A 17428-nucleotide genomic window follows, 5' to 3' on the forward strand; every position below is an offset into this window, starting at 1 on the left:
GTCATGTGCAACATGTGTATGCTGGAAATACAAATTACTACAGCATAAACTACTAAGACAATGATCAGCTCAGGGATTCCTCATGTGCTTTATTCAGTGTTAAATGCTCGATGAAAACATTTTAAGTGACATTTATTGCCATACTACTAAAAGCTGCAGCAGATAGATCCCCTATGCTAATGAGGGAGAGATGGTCACTAGTGGGCGGGGCTTTCCCCCTCTGATGACATGTACAAAGGGAGAATGTCAATCAAAGTGTTTCTGCAGACTGTTTACATCAAGTCTGATTATAAACAACAGAATTAATTTTTTTTTATCATTGGAAACTGGATATATTTACACACTGCTGACACACAGCGGTGTTTAAACCCCTTATTAAAGTGATTTTTTGCATAAAAGGTCCCTTTTAAGCACTGTTATTTCTGCACTGCATATTTTATATGTAAGCCAGGATATATTTTGCTCAATTGAATTGCTCTTTTTCAGCCTTTAGTGATTATTGGGAATCTAAAACTCCCATCAGATCCAAGCTGGATTATTTATCATGTGGTTGAACGGCAGCATGTGCCAAATATTGACTCATTCTGACTCACTGATTCCTCTGATTGTCTGTTTCTCTGTAGAGCTGCAGTATTACAGGCGGACAGCAGGAAAGACTGTGAGGAGGTGAGAGAACCGACTTTCCCTTTATCTCATTCACAACACTGAAGCTAAGCAGGACTGAGCTTGGTCAGAACCTGGATGGGAGACCACATGGGAACACCGGGTTGCTGTTGGAAGTGGTGTAAGTGAGGCCAGCAGGGGGCGCTTAACCTGCGGTCTGTGTAAGTCCTAATGCCCCAGTAAAAGTGAAGGGGACACTTTACTGTCAATGAGCGCCGTCTTTCTGTAGATGTTAAACTGAGGTCCCGTTTCTATTGTCATTAAAAGTCTCATGGTTCTTCTTGTAAAGAGTAGGGGTGTAACCCCGGTGTTCTGGCCAAGTTTTCTCCATCAGCCCTTACCCATCGTGGCCTCCCAATCATCCCCTTCCACTGAATTGGCTTTTATCACTGTCCAACATCACAATAGCTGGTTTGTGGTGAGCGCACTGGCGCCGTTGTCCTGTGGCTGCCGTCGCATCATCTAGGTCACAGGTGTCAAACTCAGTTCCAAAAGGGCCGCAGCTCTGCACAGTTTAGTTCCAGCCCTAATTAAACACACCTGATCAAACTTATTGAGTTCTTTTGGCTTGTTTGAAACCTACAGGTAAGAGTGTTGGAGCAGGGTTGGAACTAAACTGTGCAGGGCTTCAGCCCTCCAGGAATTGAGTTTGACACCCCTGATATAGGTGGAGCTGCACACTGGTGGTGGTTGTGAAGCGCTTTGGGTGGATGTATGGCCCAATAAGTACACAATAAATGCGCTTTATAAATACACATTACATTACATTTGACCACAGAAGTAAAAAAATATGATTATTCTACTGTTCAAGCCTGGTGTTAGTAAATTTGTTAATTTAAGTTAATTATTTTTAATTGTTATTAATTACATTTTTAAAAAAGGAATCTTTTTTTTTTTTTACTTTTTGTTGATCAAAGCATCAAAGTTTCCACCAAAATATTACAAGCAGAACTGTTTTTAACATATTAACAATAATAAAAATAAAAGGATTACGAGGAAGATGTTGATTCCATAATGTTTTATTTTATTTTTAAACAAATCTTTTACTGTATTTTCCCTTATATTTCTTCAAATTAAAATTATTTTTACAACTAAAATGTGCATGAAAAAAGGGAAGCTACAAGAAAAACGATCCGAAGGTAATTAATATTACATAATGTTAAAATAATATTACATTTTTAATTTTTGTTTATTTATTTGCAATAATTTTCTTCAATTAAAAATACCATTCATTTATTTGCAATTTTTCCTCTGGGGATTCGAAACGCTTCTGTAATCCTCATTTGTAAGTCGCTTTGAATGAAAGTGTCTGCTAAGTAAATAAATGTAAATGCAATATTAGAAATATTGTTAGCACATTATGATATACATATACATACATTTATTGACATTGTTAAGAAGGAAAGAAAGAATAATACCAGCAATTTTTAATATAGAAATTTCTAAATATTATTTCTATAACTGAGCTAACAAAGTACATCTGATTATTTATGTTCACAAAGATGAATTAGTACTATAACAATGATATTGCTTATTAGTAATTATTAGTTTTATTAGATTGATACTTATTATATTTATTAGTTAATGTAAATCCATTAAATAATGTTAACAAATGACGCTTTCTGTAAAGTGTTTCCAAAAATGAACCTTAAATATGACTTTGTTTTTATGCAACAGTTTTTTTATTTAGATTTTCTACTAAATATGACTTTATACATCCAGTTCAACTAAAAATACCATAGTAATTCATAGCAAATACTATAGTGTTTTTGAACCGTACTATAGTAAAGCACTTGAACTATTCTGTTGGGCAGTAATATAAACAAATGTGCTACAATTCACAAACGTTTCCTGCTCTTTCTTTGACTTTAGTGGATTGCAACAATAAACAACATCTCCAAGAGGATATACCTCAGTGAAAACCCAGAGGTGAGTGTAGAGTTCACTTTTACTGGCATTAGATGCATGCAATAAAAGCTCACTGAAGACCATTGGTGCAGGATTTCTAATGTTTTTCTGCTGAATGCAGGAGATCGCAGCCAGAGTGAATCAATCCGCACTGGAGGCCGTGACTCCTTCACCGTCTTTCCAGCAGAGACACGAGAGCTTCAGACCAAACACGTGAGTGATTTCAACTCAATACTGCAGAGCTTTGTTCCTCAGTTTTTCAATATAAGTTAATCATTAGTCTTGAATGTGCAGTAGGTGTGGATGCCGCGCTACTGGAATTACAGTTTTTAGAAGTGTTTTTTTTAATGTATAAAAAATGCAGTAATGTTTTTTTTACATGTGTGAATTTGATTTAAAGGGGTGGTCCACTACGATATCATATTTGAAAGTTTAGTTTATGCTAATGTAGCTGTGTGAAAATGGCATTTCTAAATGTAATACACTAAAAGCTTACACAAGCTTATAACCCAAATATATATATATATATATATATATATATATATATATATATATATATATATATATATATATATATATATATATATATATATATATATATATATATATATATATAATTGAGCTGTGAACCTACACTAGTCTCACGATTCGGTTTGGTTACAATTATCATGTCATCGATTCGGTTCAATTCGATATTTCGGTGCATCACGGTGCATTGACGATGCTTTCCATATACAGTTTTATATTTCTTCACAGCAGCATTTCTTGTATTAAACTGTATGAATATATTTATATTTATACACTATTTGTAATACAATTTTGTAATTTAATACAAACAGTCAGATATATAAACTTTACCTTTAAACAACACGAGCATTTAGCAAATAATATGAAAAAAATAATCCTTGTCTAGTTCTCTTACACCCCTTTGATTGGTCACACCCCCAACAAAAACGGTTGCGATTGGCTCTTGCGTGCTGCGTTCTTCACAGATGAGTGACACTGATAAGCGGCAGGCGGCAGCGGCGATCTCGCAGCTGATGTATGATGGACACGGTGGAGAAAACTCTGCAGACACGCGCTCGTTTCTGTATGCAAAAGTAACGCTGTAAAACAGCCGAGAAGAGAAGAAAAGCCATGCCATCAGGTCAAATGTGTGTGTGAGAAAGAGAGAGAGCGAGAGAGAGAGAGAGAAATGAAGTAGGCTACTTTCATTCTCTCGATCTCAGTGAAATAGGGGCTATTGTTGTATATGTCAGTGATCCAGCAAACACACACAGTGAAATTGTGCACAGTTTATGAGTTTTAAGTAGTTAAAGCACTGTAAATACTCGCGATCGCCTCCCTCACGACAGAGCGCATATGAGGTAAATGACGTCAGTAAAAACCGGTTATGATTATTACTAAACCGATACCGAATCGTCCGTGTCTGCATCGCAGTGCACTGAAGAAACGATTCATTTTGACACCCCTAATATATATATAAATATGAAAGATTCTAGTCAGATGTTATTTTAGAGAGCAGGTGTGAGGTTCAGCTGTGTCCTCTTCATTTCCTGTCTGATTCAGGCTTAAACTGATACGGCTAACAGCTACACTGACTGACAGTGTATTTACACAACAGCAAAGCGTGTGCTAGTAGAGGTGTGATGCTTCCTGGTGACGTGTAGCCGATCTGCGAATCAAAGCACATTATGTTAGCTGACCAATCAGAGCCTCTTGAGGGCAGGCTTACGGAGGAACTAAGAAATATGACAGTCTTTTTGATGAGCATATAACAAAAAAATAACGAGATTTTTTTTTTACAAATAAAGCATGAGCACACATTGCACCCCATAAACACCACCAAGCTTTAAAAATACTGAATAATCAGTATTTTATAATGAATCTGATTCACTCTACTGAACTGCATTCTTGTTAGCACATCACGTTTGATGTGGTAATTTCACAGTAGGAATACACACAGGTTCGAAGACTCGTTCTCGCCACCTACAGTGCAGTTCGGCCAGGTATACTTCCGCGCTAAACTATCAAGGTGAAAGTCATCATAGCTTGCGTAGAATAGACCCAGCTCCCAACCCAACTTTGAGTTTTTTTATTACGCGATAAGAGTCTCGTGTTAACACAGATAACGGCTTACCACTAGTATATGTATAGAGTTGACGTCAAAATTATTAGCCCTCCTGCAACTTTTTTTTTTTTTTTTCCAAATATTTTTCAAGTGATGTTTAACAGAGCAAGGAAATTTTAGCAGTAATTCCTATAATATTTTTTCTTTGCAGAAAGTCTTATTTGATTTAGTTTGGCTGGAATCAAAGCAGTTTCAAGTATTTTAAAAACAATATTAAGGTCATTATTATTAGCCTCCTTATTTGTTTTAGATAGTCTACAGCAGGCGTGTCCAAACTACGGCCCGCGGGCCATCTGCGGCCCGTAATCAGTTTTGTGGTGGCCCGCGAGGCTTTTTATAAATAATAATAGAATCTGGCCCGCTATACAAAAATGAACGTAATTCAATAAATAACCACCGGGTGTCGCTATTACATGCATTCAATTAAGCAGTAGTTCTTGTTATGATCTATCTATCTATCTATCTGTCTGTCTATCTGTCTATCTGTCTGTCTGTCTGTCTGTCTGTCTGTCTATCTACACACAGTTGAAGTCTGAATTATTAGCCCCTCTTTGATGTATTTCTTCTTTTTTAAATATTTCCCAAATGATGTTTAACAGAGCAAGGACATTTTTACAGTATGTCTGATAATATTTTTTCTTTTGGAGAAAGACTTATGTTTTATTTCGGCTAGAATAAAAAGCGGTTTAAATTTTTTTATGAACCATTTTAAGGTCAAAATTATTAGCCCCTTAAGTCTTCAGAACAAACCATTGTTATAAAATAACTTGCCTAATTACCTTAACTTGACTAGTTAACTTTATTAACCTAGTTAAGCCTTTAAATGTCACTTTAAGCTGTATAAAAGTGTCTTAAAAATATCTAGTCAAATATTATTTACTGTCATCATGGCAAAGATAAAATAAATCAGTTATTAGAAATGAGTTACTAAAACTAATATGTTTAGAAATGTGTGGAAAAAAATCTTCTCTCCGTTAAACAGAAATTGGGGACAAAATAAATAGGGGCTAATAATTTAGGGGGGCTAACAATTCTGACTTCAACTGTATATATATATATATATATATATATATATATATATATATATATATATATATATATATATATATATATATATATATATATATATATATATATATATATATATATGCGTGTCTGTGTGATGTATGTAAAATTTGGCCCGCGACAATGTTTGTTTTTTTGCATCTGGCCCTCGGCCCAAAAAGTTTGGACACCCCTGGTCTACAGAACAAACCACTGTTATACAATGACTTGCCTAATTACCATAACCTGCCTGATTAACATAATAACCTAGTTAAGCCTTTACATTAAATAAGCTATGATTAATAAATGTTGAAGTTATCTAGAATACTAGTATCCTGAAGAATATCTAGTCAAATATTATACATTGTCATCATGGCAAAGATAAAAGAAATCAGTTATTAGAAATGAGTTATTAAATTTATTATAATATTGACCTTAAAAACGGGTTTAAAAAATAATAAAACTGCTTTTACTATAGTCGAAATAAAACAAATAAGAATTTCTCCAGAAGAAAAAATATTATAGAAAATACTGTGAAAAATTCCTGAATCTGTTAAACATCATTTTGGAAATATTTGAAAAGAAAAAAAAATCATTTACACAAAAGCTAATAAAAAACTGTGTGTTTTTGCTCCTGAAGGCAGGGTAAAGTGAAAGCGTCCCGTTCAGGCAGTCAGTGCTCTGTGGGCTCCGAGTCTCCAGCTCTGTCATCTCTGTCTCTGGATTCACTGGTTGCTCCTGATACTCCCATACAGTTCGACATCATTTCCCCCGTCAGCGAGGAGCACACAAGTCAGACGAAAAGCAGTGCACAGGGCAGGTCTGAGCTCATATACTGAATATTCAGGACTATTTATTTACTCTTAACTACTTAAGAAAAGTCTTGTCATGGATCCCAGTTGTCTGAGCAACAAATAATAACTAGTTGATCATTTGGAAAAGTGGCAGAAGGTGGATTTTTCTGATGAATCATCTGTTGATCTGCATCCCAATCATCACAAATACTGCAGAAGACCTACTGGAACCAGCATGGACCCAAGATTCTCACAGAAATCAGTCAAGTTTGGTGAAGGAAAAATCATGGTTTGGGGTTATATTCAGTATGAAGGCGTGTAAGAGATCTGTAACATCAACAGCCTGAGGTATCAAGACATCTGTGCTGCCCATTACATTACAAACCAGAGGAGAGGGACAATTCTCCAGCAGGATAGCGCTCCTTCTCATACTTCAGCCTCCACATCAAAGCTCCTGAAAGCAGAGAAGGTGCTCCAGGATTGGCCAGCCCAGTCACCAGACATGAACATTATTGAGCATGTCTGGGGTAAGATTGAGGAGGCGTTGAAGATGAATCTAAAGACTCTTGATGAGCTCTGGGAGTCCTGCAGGAACGCTTTCTTCTTCATTCCAGATGACTCTATTAATCAGTGATTTGAGTCATGTCAGAGATGTATGGATGCAGTCCTCCAAGCTCATGATGGAGTCAGACACAATATTCATTCTGTCTCCACTGCAGCAGGACTTTATATTCTATACTGGACATTATTTCTGTTCAGTGACAAGACTTGTGTCTAAGCAAAGTCAGACCTTAGTGTCCTGATGAAATCCTTCAAAATCAAGACATGATCAGAGTTTATTTTGGTCAGTTAAGCGTCATCTAGAGGCTTTTGCCTTTCATATAAGCCTCTTCTGATACCAAATGATCAACTAGAAGTCAAGCTATTATTTGTTGCTCCTAAAACTTGTATAAGCAACAAGACTTTTGTCAGGTAGTGTATTAGGCATAAACGTAAAGCACTGGTTTGTGTTTTTCCCCTTTTCTGAAAGAAGGACAAACCCATTTGGGGAATCTGGAGGATCACAATCTGAAGAAAGTGAAGGTAATATTATGTAGGACACATTTAATTGATCAGAAGTTTAGAAGTGACAGTCAAGACATGTATAAGCCCACACAAAAAACTTGAGTCACTAACTCTATTTTTTTTAATGTGTGTTTATGTATGTGTATATACAGTTTAGGTCTAAACAAATATTTCCCAAATGATGTTTAACAGAACAAGGAATTTGTCACAGTATTTCCTATAAATATTTTTTCTTGTAGAGAAAGTTTTATTTGTTTTATTTCAGCTAGAATAAAAGCAGTTTTTATTTTTTATCAACATTTTTAAGGTCAGTATTATAATTCCCCTTAAGCAATATTTGTTTTGACTGTCTTCAGAATATATACAGTTGAAGTCAGAATTATTAGCCCCCCTGTTTATTTTTGCCCCCCAATTTCTGTTTAACGGAGAGAAGATTTTTTCAGCACATTTCTAATCATAATAGTTTTAATAACTCATCTCTAATAGCTGATTTGTTTGATTTGATACGGCCAACAGCTACACTGACTGACAGTGTATTTACACAAAAGCAAAGCGTGTGCTAGTAGAGGTGTGATTCTTCCTGGTGACGTTTAGCCGATCTGCGAATCAAAGCACATTATGTTAGCTGACCAATCAGAGCCTCTTGAGGGCAGGCTTTCGGAGGAACTAGGAAATATGACAATTGTTTTGATAAGACACTTCTATACAGTTTAAAGTGACATTTAAAGGCTTAACTAGGTTAATTAGGTTAACTAGGCAGGTTAGGGTAATTAGGCAAGTTATTGTATGACGATGGTTTGTTCTGTAGACTATTGAAACAAAATTCGCTTAAAGGGGCTAATAATATTTACCTTAAAATGGTGTTTAAAAAAGCTGCTTTTATTCTTGCCAAAATAAAACAAATAAAACTTTCTCCTGAAGAAAAAGATATTATCAGACATACTGTGAACATTTCCTTGCTCTGTTCAACATCATTTGGGAAATATAAAAAAAACCCCTCAATAATACTGACTTCAACTGTATATATTTTCTTTTCCAGTAATATTACTGATTAATATGCAAATGTGTATGTTTAGCTGATTTGTGCACAACACAATATGTACAGTGATGTTGTCCATGTCTTTTAGTGGATTATTATATAAGAGACGTGCTTTAGATTTGTTTACCAAACAAGTGGCTCTAATTGGATTTGCATTTCCACGAGTCTTTAATAAAAGTGTTTTTTATTTTTATTTCACACTCATATACTGTCAAAATCATTCTGCAGATTTCTCTAAACACACTTCTGTGCAGAAATCGCAACAAATCCACATATTAAAACACAGTTCGTAATGATATTTTACATTATTACTGTATTCTTAATCATAGATGCAGCCTTAGTCATTGTGAGATTTAAAAAAAAAAATAATTATTCAGTACATGCATTTTAATAGAATATTTGAAACAACATTCGCGGGGCAGTTAATTTCTTGTGATATTTAATATTGTGTGAATTTTCATCAATTCAATCTATTGGTGTTTAATCATGCACAAAAGCACTAAAGAGTTTAATTGTTGTTGTTTTGATCTGTATATTGTTGGTGTGTTTTCAGACTCGATCCTGCATCAGTTGTTCATCGTGCGCTTTCTGGGCTCTATGGAGGTGAAGGCCACAGAGAGCTCAGACGTCATTTATGAGACCATGAGGCAGATCCTGGCCGCTCGAGCCATTCATAACATCTTCAGGATGACCGAATCACACCTGCTGGTCACCTGCGAATGTCTGAAGTGAGTGAATTCTGTCAGTCTTGCGTAGCGAAATATTGTAGTCATTTATATTGAATACTACGGTGTTGTTGAATCATAGTATTGTAAAGTGCTTAAAATAATCTGTTGTGGTAATTCTATAGTTGCTTATGATTTAGTATATACTGTAAATCACTATAGTATTTTTCATGTGATTCAGTCTCACACTGCACTGAGCGCATCCAGGACTAATGAAGTATGAAGTTAAACAAAACCCAAAAAAAATCATTAAACGGCAGCAGTTTTTACAGGGTTTATTTACCTTAGCTAATGTTAACAAAATGCTAGCAACATGCTAAAATATTGTTATATACATGTTAATAACATGCTGAAATATGCTAGCAATCATGTTATCAAAATGTTAAACATTCATTATTTAAATGTGTTAATGTTTATGAGAAACATGCTATAATCATGCAAGAAACATGTTAGCAAAATGCTAAAACATATCATCAACATGTTTTAATTCGTTAATGTGCATAATATTAGAAACATGCTATTATTTTACAAGAAACATGTTAGCAAAATGCTAAAGCATGATGTCAGCCTTGTGTTTTAATGTATTAATGTATATAATGTTAAAAACATGCTGAAACAAGTAAGAAACATGATAGCAATGTGTCAAAGTATCAATGTGTTAAAATAAGCTAAAATGCATAACATGTTAAAAAACGTGATTAAACAGGTTGCTAGTAATATGTTAGCAGTGTGCTAAAATATTGGTGTTAAAATGTGTTAACGTATATGAAATGTTGGAAACATTATAAAATCATGCTAGAAACATGTTCGCTTAATGCTAAAACATGCTGTCGATGTGTAAAAATGCATTAGCATGTATGTTTAAAATTAAAAAAAATTATAATGCTAATAATTTTCTAAAACAAGTTAGAAAACATGTTAACAGATTGTTAGAAATCTGCTAATCTGCTTTAAAACATGTCAGCAACTTTCTAAAACATGTGAAACATAGCAAAACAAGTTCTAATCATGTTAGCAACTTTCTTAAACATTACTACTTTGCTATAACTTATTAGAAACACATTAGCAACATTAAAATAGGCTAGAAATCTAAACATGCTACCAATGTTTATGTTAGAAACATGCTGAAACAAGTTAGAAACATGTTAGCAATGTGCCAAAGCATCAGCTAAAATTAATTTAAACAAATTGCTAAAAACATTAGCAATGTGCCTTAACATGCTATCAAGGTGTTAATGCGTTATGACGTTAAAAATATGCAAGAAACATGTTAGCTCAATGCTAAAACATGCATATATGTGTGTGTGTGTGTGTATGTATATATATATATATATATATATATATATATATATATATATATATATATATATATATATATATATATATATATATATATATATATATATATATATATATATATATATATATATATATATATATGGAGTCGTGGTGTAGACAATCCAATAGTTTCTGATTCTGATGTTCTGTATGTTTCTTTCAGGCTCATTGACCCACAGACGCAAGTCACCAGATTACGGGTATACATGCTTCAGCAGTTTACTGTTTATTCAGTGTTCACATGTTCACCGTAACCTGTTCTGAAGTCAGCGCTTGTTGTGTTTTTCCTCAGTTTCCGCTCTCCAGTGTGGTTCTGTGTGCGTCGCATCAGGAGAACAAGCGTTTGTTTGGTTTTGTGCTGCAGACAGCAGGAGGACGAGCAGACGGACAGCCTGTTACCGTCTGCTACATCTTTGAGTCAAACAATGATGGAGAGAAGGTAAAAACACACCCGAATCACTCATTTACACTTCAAGACAAAATGATTCACCCTCCTGTAAAAAGTCTTTATGTTTAAAATATTTCTCAGGATTTAATAGAGAGATTTTTCATCACATCACATCGAAACCATAGTTTTATAACTCATTTCTGATAACCATTTTTTATCTTTGTCATGATGTCAGCACATTATATTTGACTAGATATTTTTCAAGACACTTCTATATAGCTTAAAGTGACATTTAAAGGCTTAACTACACTGTAAATAAATTCTTGCTGCCTTAAATTGTTTAGTTTAATCTAGTCATCTGAGCTTGCATCAATCAAACTGACTAAAAACATTAAGTTAAAGGGTCACGAAGCACAAAAATACATTTTTAAAGATGTTGACTATTTATATATATATATATATATATATATATATATATATAAATATATAACATAGAGTTGAAGTCTGAATTATTAGACCCCCTGTTTATTTTTTCCCCAATTTCTGTTTAACGGAGAGAAGATTTCTTCAACACATTTCTAAACATAATAGTTTTAATAACTCATCTCTAATAACTGATTTATTTTATCTTTGCCATGATGACAGTAAAGGTTAACTAAACAGGTTAGGGTAATTAAGCAAGTTATTGTATAACAATGGTTTGTTCTGTAGACTATCGAAAAAAAAATTTGCTTAAAGGGGCTAATAATATTGACCCTAAAATGGCTTTTAAAAAATTTAAAACTGCTTTTATTCTAGTCAAAATAAAACAAATAAAACTTTCTCTAGAAGAAAAAATATTATCGGACATACTGTGAAAATTTTCTTGCTCTGTTTAACATCATTTGGGAAATATATAAAAAAGAAAAAAAAATCAAAGGGGGTGAATAATTCTGTATATATGTGTAAATATGCCACATTGCTAAAAACATTATTTGGACACATATATTTTGCTTAAAATGAAAATTGGTTGTTTTTGCATTTTTTTTTAGCAAATTTGTTGTATAACTAAAACAAATGCAGTTGAAACCTGATCAAGTTAAAAAATTTAAAGCAACATAAAAATATCTGTTGTCTTGACTTTTTGTCATTACTTTTCACGGTGTAGGTTTACTAGGCAAGTCATTGGACAACACTGGTTTGTTCTGTAGCTAATCAAAAAAATTATAATATTTATAATAATAATATAATATATAATTTTTTTTTAATTCCAGCTAGACATAAAGAAATAAGACCTTATAAGATAGAACAAAATTATCGGAAATGTTGTGAAAAATGTCCTTGCTCTGATAAACAGCACTTGGGGAAAAAATTAGAGCTAGTTGATTGAGAATTAATTTTAAAGTGCATTTACAGATATATAAATGCTTTCATATTCTAGCCCCAACCTATCTTTTAGAGCTGTTGCAGTTTCACACTCTTGTAAGATCTCTTAGATCGAGTGATCAAAATCTTTCTTTTAGTTTCTCAGTCCAGACTGAAACGTAAAGGGTGCAGAGCTTTCCCTGTGGCGGGTCCTCGGTTATCGAACACCTTGCCCCTTGAGATTAGAATGGCTCCATTATTATCTATTTTTAAATTACTCCTAAAAACATCCCTTTTTAGCTTGGCTTTTAATATTCTTTTAATAGTCCTTTCTACTGCTACGTTTTTTGCAATTTTTCCAGTCGTTTCTCATGTCCTATTTCTATGTCTTTTTATTTTACTTTGTCTTATGGCCTGTTTCCATCGAGTGGTACGGTACAGTTCGATTTGGTACGCTTTTATGGCCATTTTCTCTGTCAAAAAGGTGTACCGAACCATACCGTACCACTTTTTCGGCACCCTTTCGAAGGGGTACCAAACTTGAGAAAGTGCACCAATAGGCGGAGCAAGACGTGCAGCTAAATGCTATTGGTATACAGAGATACGTCATTCGCTTATGCAACAAACGTAAAGAAATAAAACTTTTTAGGATAGAAAAATATTATTAAATATAATAAATATTATATTATTATAAATATAAATAAATTATAAATATATTATTAAATATAATATAAGATATTAGCCACAGCCATATCACCCTGCAGCCCAAGAGCGGTTACTCACTAAAGATAAGCAGGGCTGAGCCTGGTTAGTACCTGGATGGGAGACCACCAGTGAACACCGGGTTGCTGTTGGAAGTGGTGTGAGTAAGGCCAGCAGGGGGCGCTCAACCTGAGGTCTGTGTGAGTCCTAATGCCCCAATAAAAAAGTGAAAGGGACACTACACTGTCAGTGGGCGCCGTCTTTCGGATGAGACGTTAAACCGAGGTCCTGACTCTCTGTGGTCATTAAAAAAATCCCATGGCTATTCTCGTAAAGAGCAGGGGTGTAACCCCGGTGTCCTGGCTAAAGTCCCTATATCGGCCCTTACAATCATGGCCTCCCAATCATCCCCTTCCACTGAATTGGCTCTATCACTGTCTCTCCACTCCACCAATAGCTGGTGTGCGGTGAGCGCACTGGCGCCGTTGTCCTGTGGCAGCCGTCGCATCATCTAAGTGGATGCTGCACACTGGTGGTGGTGTGGAGAGACCCCCCTCATGATTGTAAAGCGCTTTGGGTGTATGGCCATACACAATAAATGCGCTATATAAATACACACATTACATTACATAGGAAAATATAGGAAATATTGTGAAAATATCCCTGCTCTGTTAAACAGCACTTTTAATTAAAAATATAATTTCAAAGGAAAATTAAAAGTTTTTGCGATCTTGTTGAGCTCATCCTGCTTCTTTTCTGAATGTTAGATCTGTGACAGTATAGGCCTGGCCAAGCAGATCGCCCTCCACTCTGAGATGGTGAGAACATTTGTTATTTAATTACATTTTTTTATTTTAGATGTATGTTCGGTACAATGCCAACAATAATGTGAGTATATTTTCTTCTGACAGGACCGCAAAGCCTCACAGAAACAGAGAGAGCTGGACAAAGCCAAGGAGAAACAGCAGGAAGAACTCCATAAACAAAAACAAATCGAGAAGGTGACATTTCATTAAAATACACACTAAATGTTGAAACCCCTAATACTGTTTTCTGTTTGACTGAATAGTTAAATACAAATATATTCTTGTGATGTACAGCTGAATTTTCAGCATCAGTACTGTTTTCTCATTTGAGCTCATAAATACTGTAGGATTATCAGTGATGAAAACTAAAATATAATATTAATGAGAAAGCTAAATATTTTGGGGGGTATTATTATCTTTTTTGTGCTATTGTTTGATGCAAGTTTACAATTACTCATTGCTAAAACAAAAAAAGATAAAAAACGTAAAAAATATATATATTATTTAATAAATATCTAAACTAAATAATTCTTATCGATGATGGAAACGGCTTAATGCTTCTGTAGAATTTGATCATTACTGTTGTTTTTGATTTATTTAATGCTTATATATATTATAACAAAGTAAATAAAGGTTAAAAAAGATAAATATTTTTGTTATTATTATCATTATTATATTATAATATTTCAGTAAAAATTATGATGTATTTTATTTCTGTAGTCTTTGAAGAAATCTTTATATTTAACTTTTGCTGAATAATCAGTGCTATTTTTTCAAATAAATAAATAAGTAATCCTATGTTTTATTTATTTATTTTATTAGTATTTTTTTTTACTATTATTATTATTATTTTTATTATATTATTAATATTTTACTTATTGATATTAGGAATTTATTACTATTTAAAAATAGATTTGTTGTTTTGGTATAATTTAATGTATCTTTGCTGAATAAAATACACAAATGAATAAATATATATATATATATATATATATATATATATATATATATATATATATATATATATATAATATTTTTATATTATATATTATATTACATTTATATATAATATTTTTATATTTATTATAACAAAATCTTAAAAAAGGAATATGTTGTTGTTATTATGATTATTATATTTCTAATATTTTGGTAAACATTATGATGCATTTTATTTCTGTAGTCTTTGAATATAGTTTCTATTTCATTTATGCTGAACAAGCAGTGCTATTTTTTTTCAAATAAATAAATAGCCCTGTTTTATTTATTTATTTATTTATTTATTTATTTTTATTAGTAGTTTTCTTTCATATTAATATTATAACCCTATGTTTATTTATTTATTTTATTTATTTATTCGTTTTTATTAGTAGTTTTCTTTAATATTATTATTATTATTATTACTATTTTATTTATTTATTTATCTTTATTTATTCATTGCTATTTTAAAACATTTTATCTGTTGTTTGTTGTTCATATTTTGTTTGTTGTTGTTTTTGTGCGTTCTTGTAGTTCTTGTTTTCTTTTGTAATGCATTTTTTTGAAATGTGTAAATTAAACATTTAACAAGCAAACAAATCAATTTCCAAACCGGCAGGATCTGGAGGAACAGAGTCGTCTGATTGCCGCCTCTAGTCGACCAAACCAACCAGCAGCTGACGGACAGTTCTTGGTCCTAAGCAACAGCCAATCAGAGGACAGCGACGTAGGAGAGGAGGGGCTGAAAAAGGGTGAATCAGAAGCCTGATAAAAACCCATCTGGGATTCAGTGAATATCACTTCCTTTTTTTTTCTCCAATGTGGCCTGCAGGAGCAACAATACGTGACTGCAAAAATACGATAAAAAACAAATCATGTGGGACATTTTGGGGAATTATTTGTAAGAAGCCTGTATTTTATACCGTATCCGTTATTATTGAACTGCATTTGCTTTTAGAGGGTTTTATATATGTATGGATGTGTGTGTCCAGGAATCCACTACCATGTTGCTTTATTTCCATGAAGTTGCACGTGTGAATAACAGATTTGTAATTAATACTGTACGTCAGGCTTAATTCGTTCACTAATAATGCTCTAAGACTGTATATTCAAAGTGAATTTCACTAAAGGTAACATTTTGATTTAAATAAATGTTCAAAATCTGATTAGACGAAATGCTAAATATATTTTCTGATTTTATTCAGAAATAAGAGCCATTCTGGAAAGGTTACGCGAGGTTCATTTTGTAAAAGGATTTAATTAGGTTATATTTTGTCGTCACCGTTATCATGGTTATTTTTATTTTCTAGTCTATAAGCTGTCTACAAACCTGCATCTTTTTGACTCATCCTACAGTGTCAGAGATCTCTGTTAATGAACAGTTTCTGTATTTTGTGATTCACTTTAGGTTTATTTACCGTGGTGAATGGCATTATGGGATGCTTATCTCTGCTCTGTTGACTTTTGATGTTGAAAATTCAACTCTACAGTTTACCACAGTGACTTTTGTTGACATTGTAGTCGTTTGAAATAATATAATATATAAGAAATAAGCGTATAAAACAACAGACAATGTGCTGCAGTTTATAACAAGGTTTTGGTAGCGGAATATACAACACCAACCCAGACAATATGGCACTGCAAACTATTACAAATGTGCATAAAAGTCACTTTGTCCAGCTTTTGTAGGGTAAAATTTGTTGGAAGAAAGATTGAGATCCCATAATGCAATTCAAAAGCGTAAATGAATAGAAAATATAAACATAAATCAAAAATAACTGCTAATTTACTGATATTTACAGTGTTTCTATATGAACATTACTTCTTGTCTAAAATCATGTGATCAAATGGCTTTAGACTTTATTTGTATAACACAGATATATAAGACTGCATTGTTTACATTTGCACATATTGGCTCAGTATATTGAAAAATGCTTCAGTTGCGAATACAAGAAACTATGGAGCCAGATCAGTCTCAGAAATAATACATTTACAAAATATAATTTATACAGCCACAATTACAAAATCCAATTCGTAAGTTGAAAACACGATTCAAAAATATACAAATCCAATTCGTGAATTAAAAACGCAATTTGTAAATACACAAATCCAATTCGTAATATCAAAATGCGATTTATAAATACACAAATCCAATTCGTAAGTTAAAAACACCATTCATAAATGTGTAAATCCAATTCGTAAGTTCAAAACATGATTCAAAAATACACAAATCCAATTCTTAACTTCAAAACACAATTTTTAAATACACAAATCCAATTCGTAAGTTAAAAACACCATTCATAAATATGTAAATCCAATTCGTAACTTCAAAATGCGATTCATAAATAGACAAATCCATTTTGTAAATTCAAAACACAATAAACGAATACACAAATCCAATATGTAAATTCAAAACGTGATTTAAAAATACACAAATCCAATTTGTAAATTCAAAACATGATAAATAAATACACAAATCCAATTCGTAACTTCAAAACGTTATTCA

The 17428-nt window shown here is 33.0% G+C and overlaps 1 protein-coding gene across 3 annotated transcripts in view; it reads left to right on the forward strand.

Moving 5' to 3' along the window:
- appl1 (adaptor protein, phosphotyrosine interacting with PH domain and leucine zipper 1) overlaps nt 1-17428 on the forward strand; it is a 32904-nt gene that overhangs the window by 14386 nt on the left and 1090 nt on the right. Inside the window, exons 12-22 of one of the 3 annotated variants that reach the window (XM_087272759.1) lie at nt 624-666; nt 2536-2592; nt 2693-2784; nt 6387-6566; nt 7571-7623; nt 9198-9372; nt 10871-10907; nt 11000-11146; nt 13909-13959; nt 14053-14142; nt 15542-17428. The exon at nt 15542-17428 is cut by the window's right edge and continues 1090 nt beyond it. In XM_087272759.1, coding sequence (XP_087128885.1) covers nt 624-666; nt 2536-2592; nt 2693-2784; nt 6387-6566; nt 7571-7623; nt 9198-9372; nt 10871-10907; nt 11000-11146; nt 13909-13959; nt 14053-14142; nt 15542-15691 — 1075 coding nt within the window. In that variant the 3' untranslated portion in view covers nt 15692-17428. 3 annotated transcript variants of the gene reach the window in all.

This window comes from Danio rerio, chromosome 11 (assembly GCF_052040795.2).
Source record: "Danio rerio strain M-AB ecotype USA chromosome 11, GRCz13ab, whole genome shotgun sequence".
Lineage (NCBI taxonomy): Eukaryota > Metazoa > Chordata > Actinopteri > Cypriniformes > Danionidae > Danio > Danio rerio.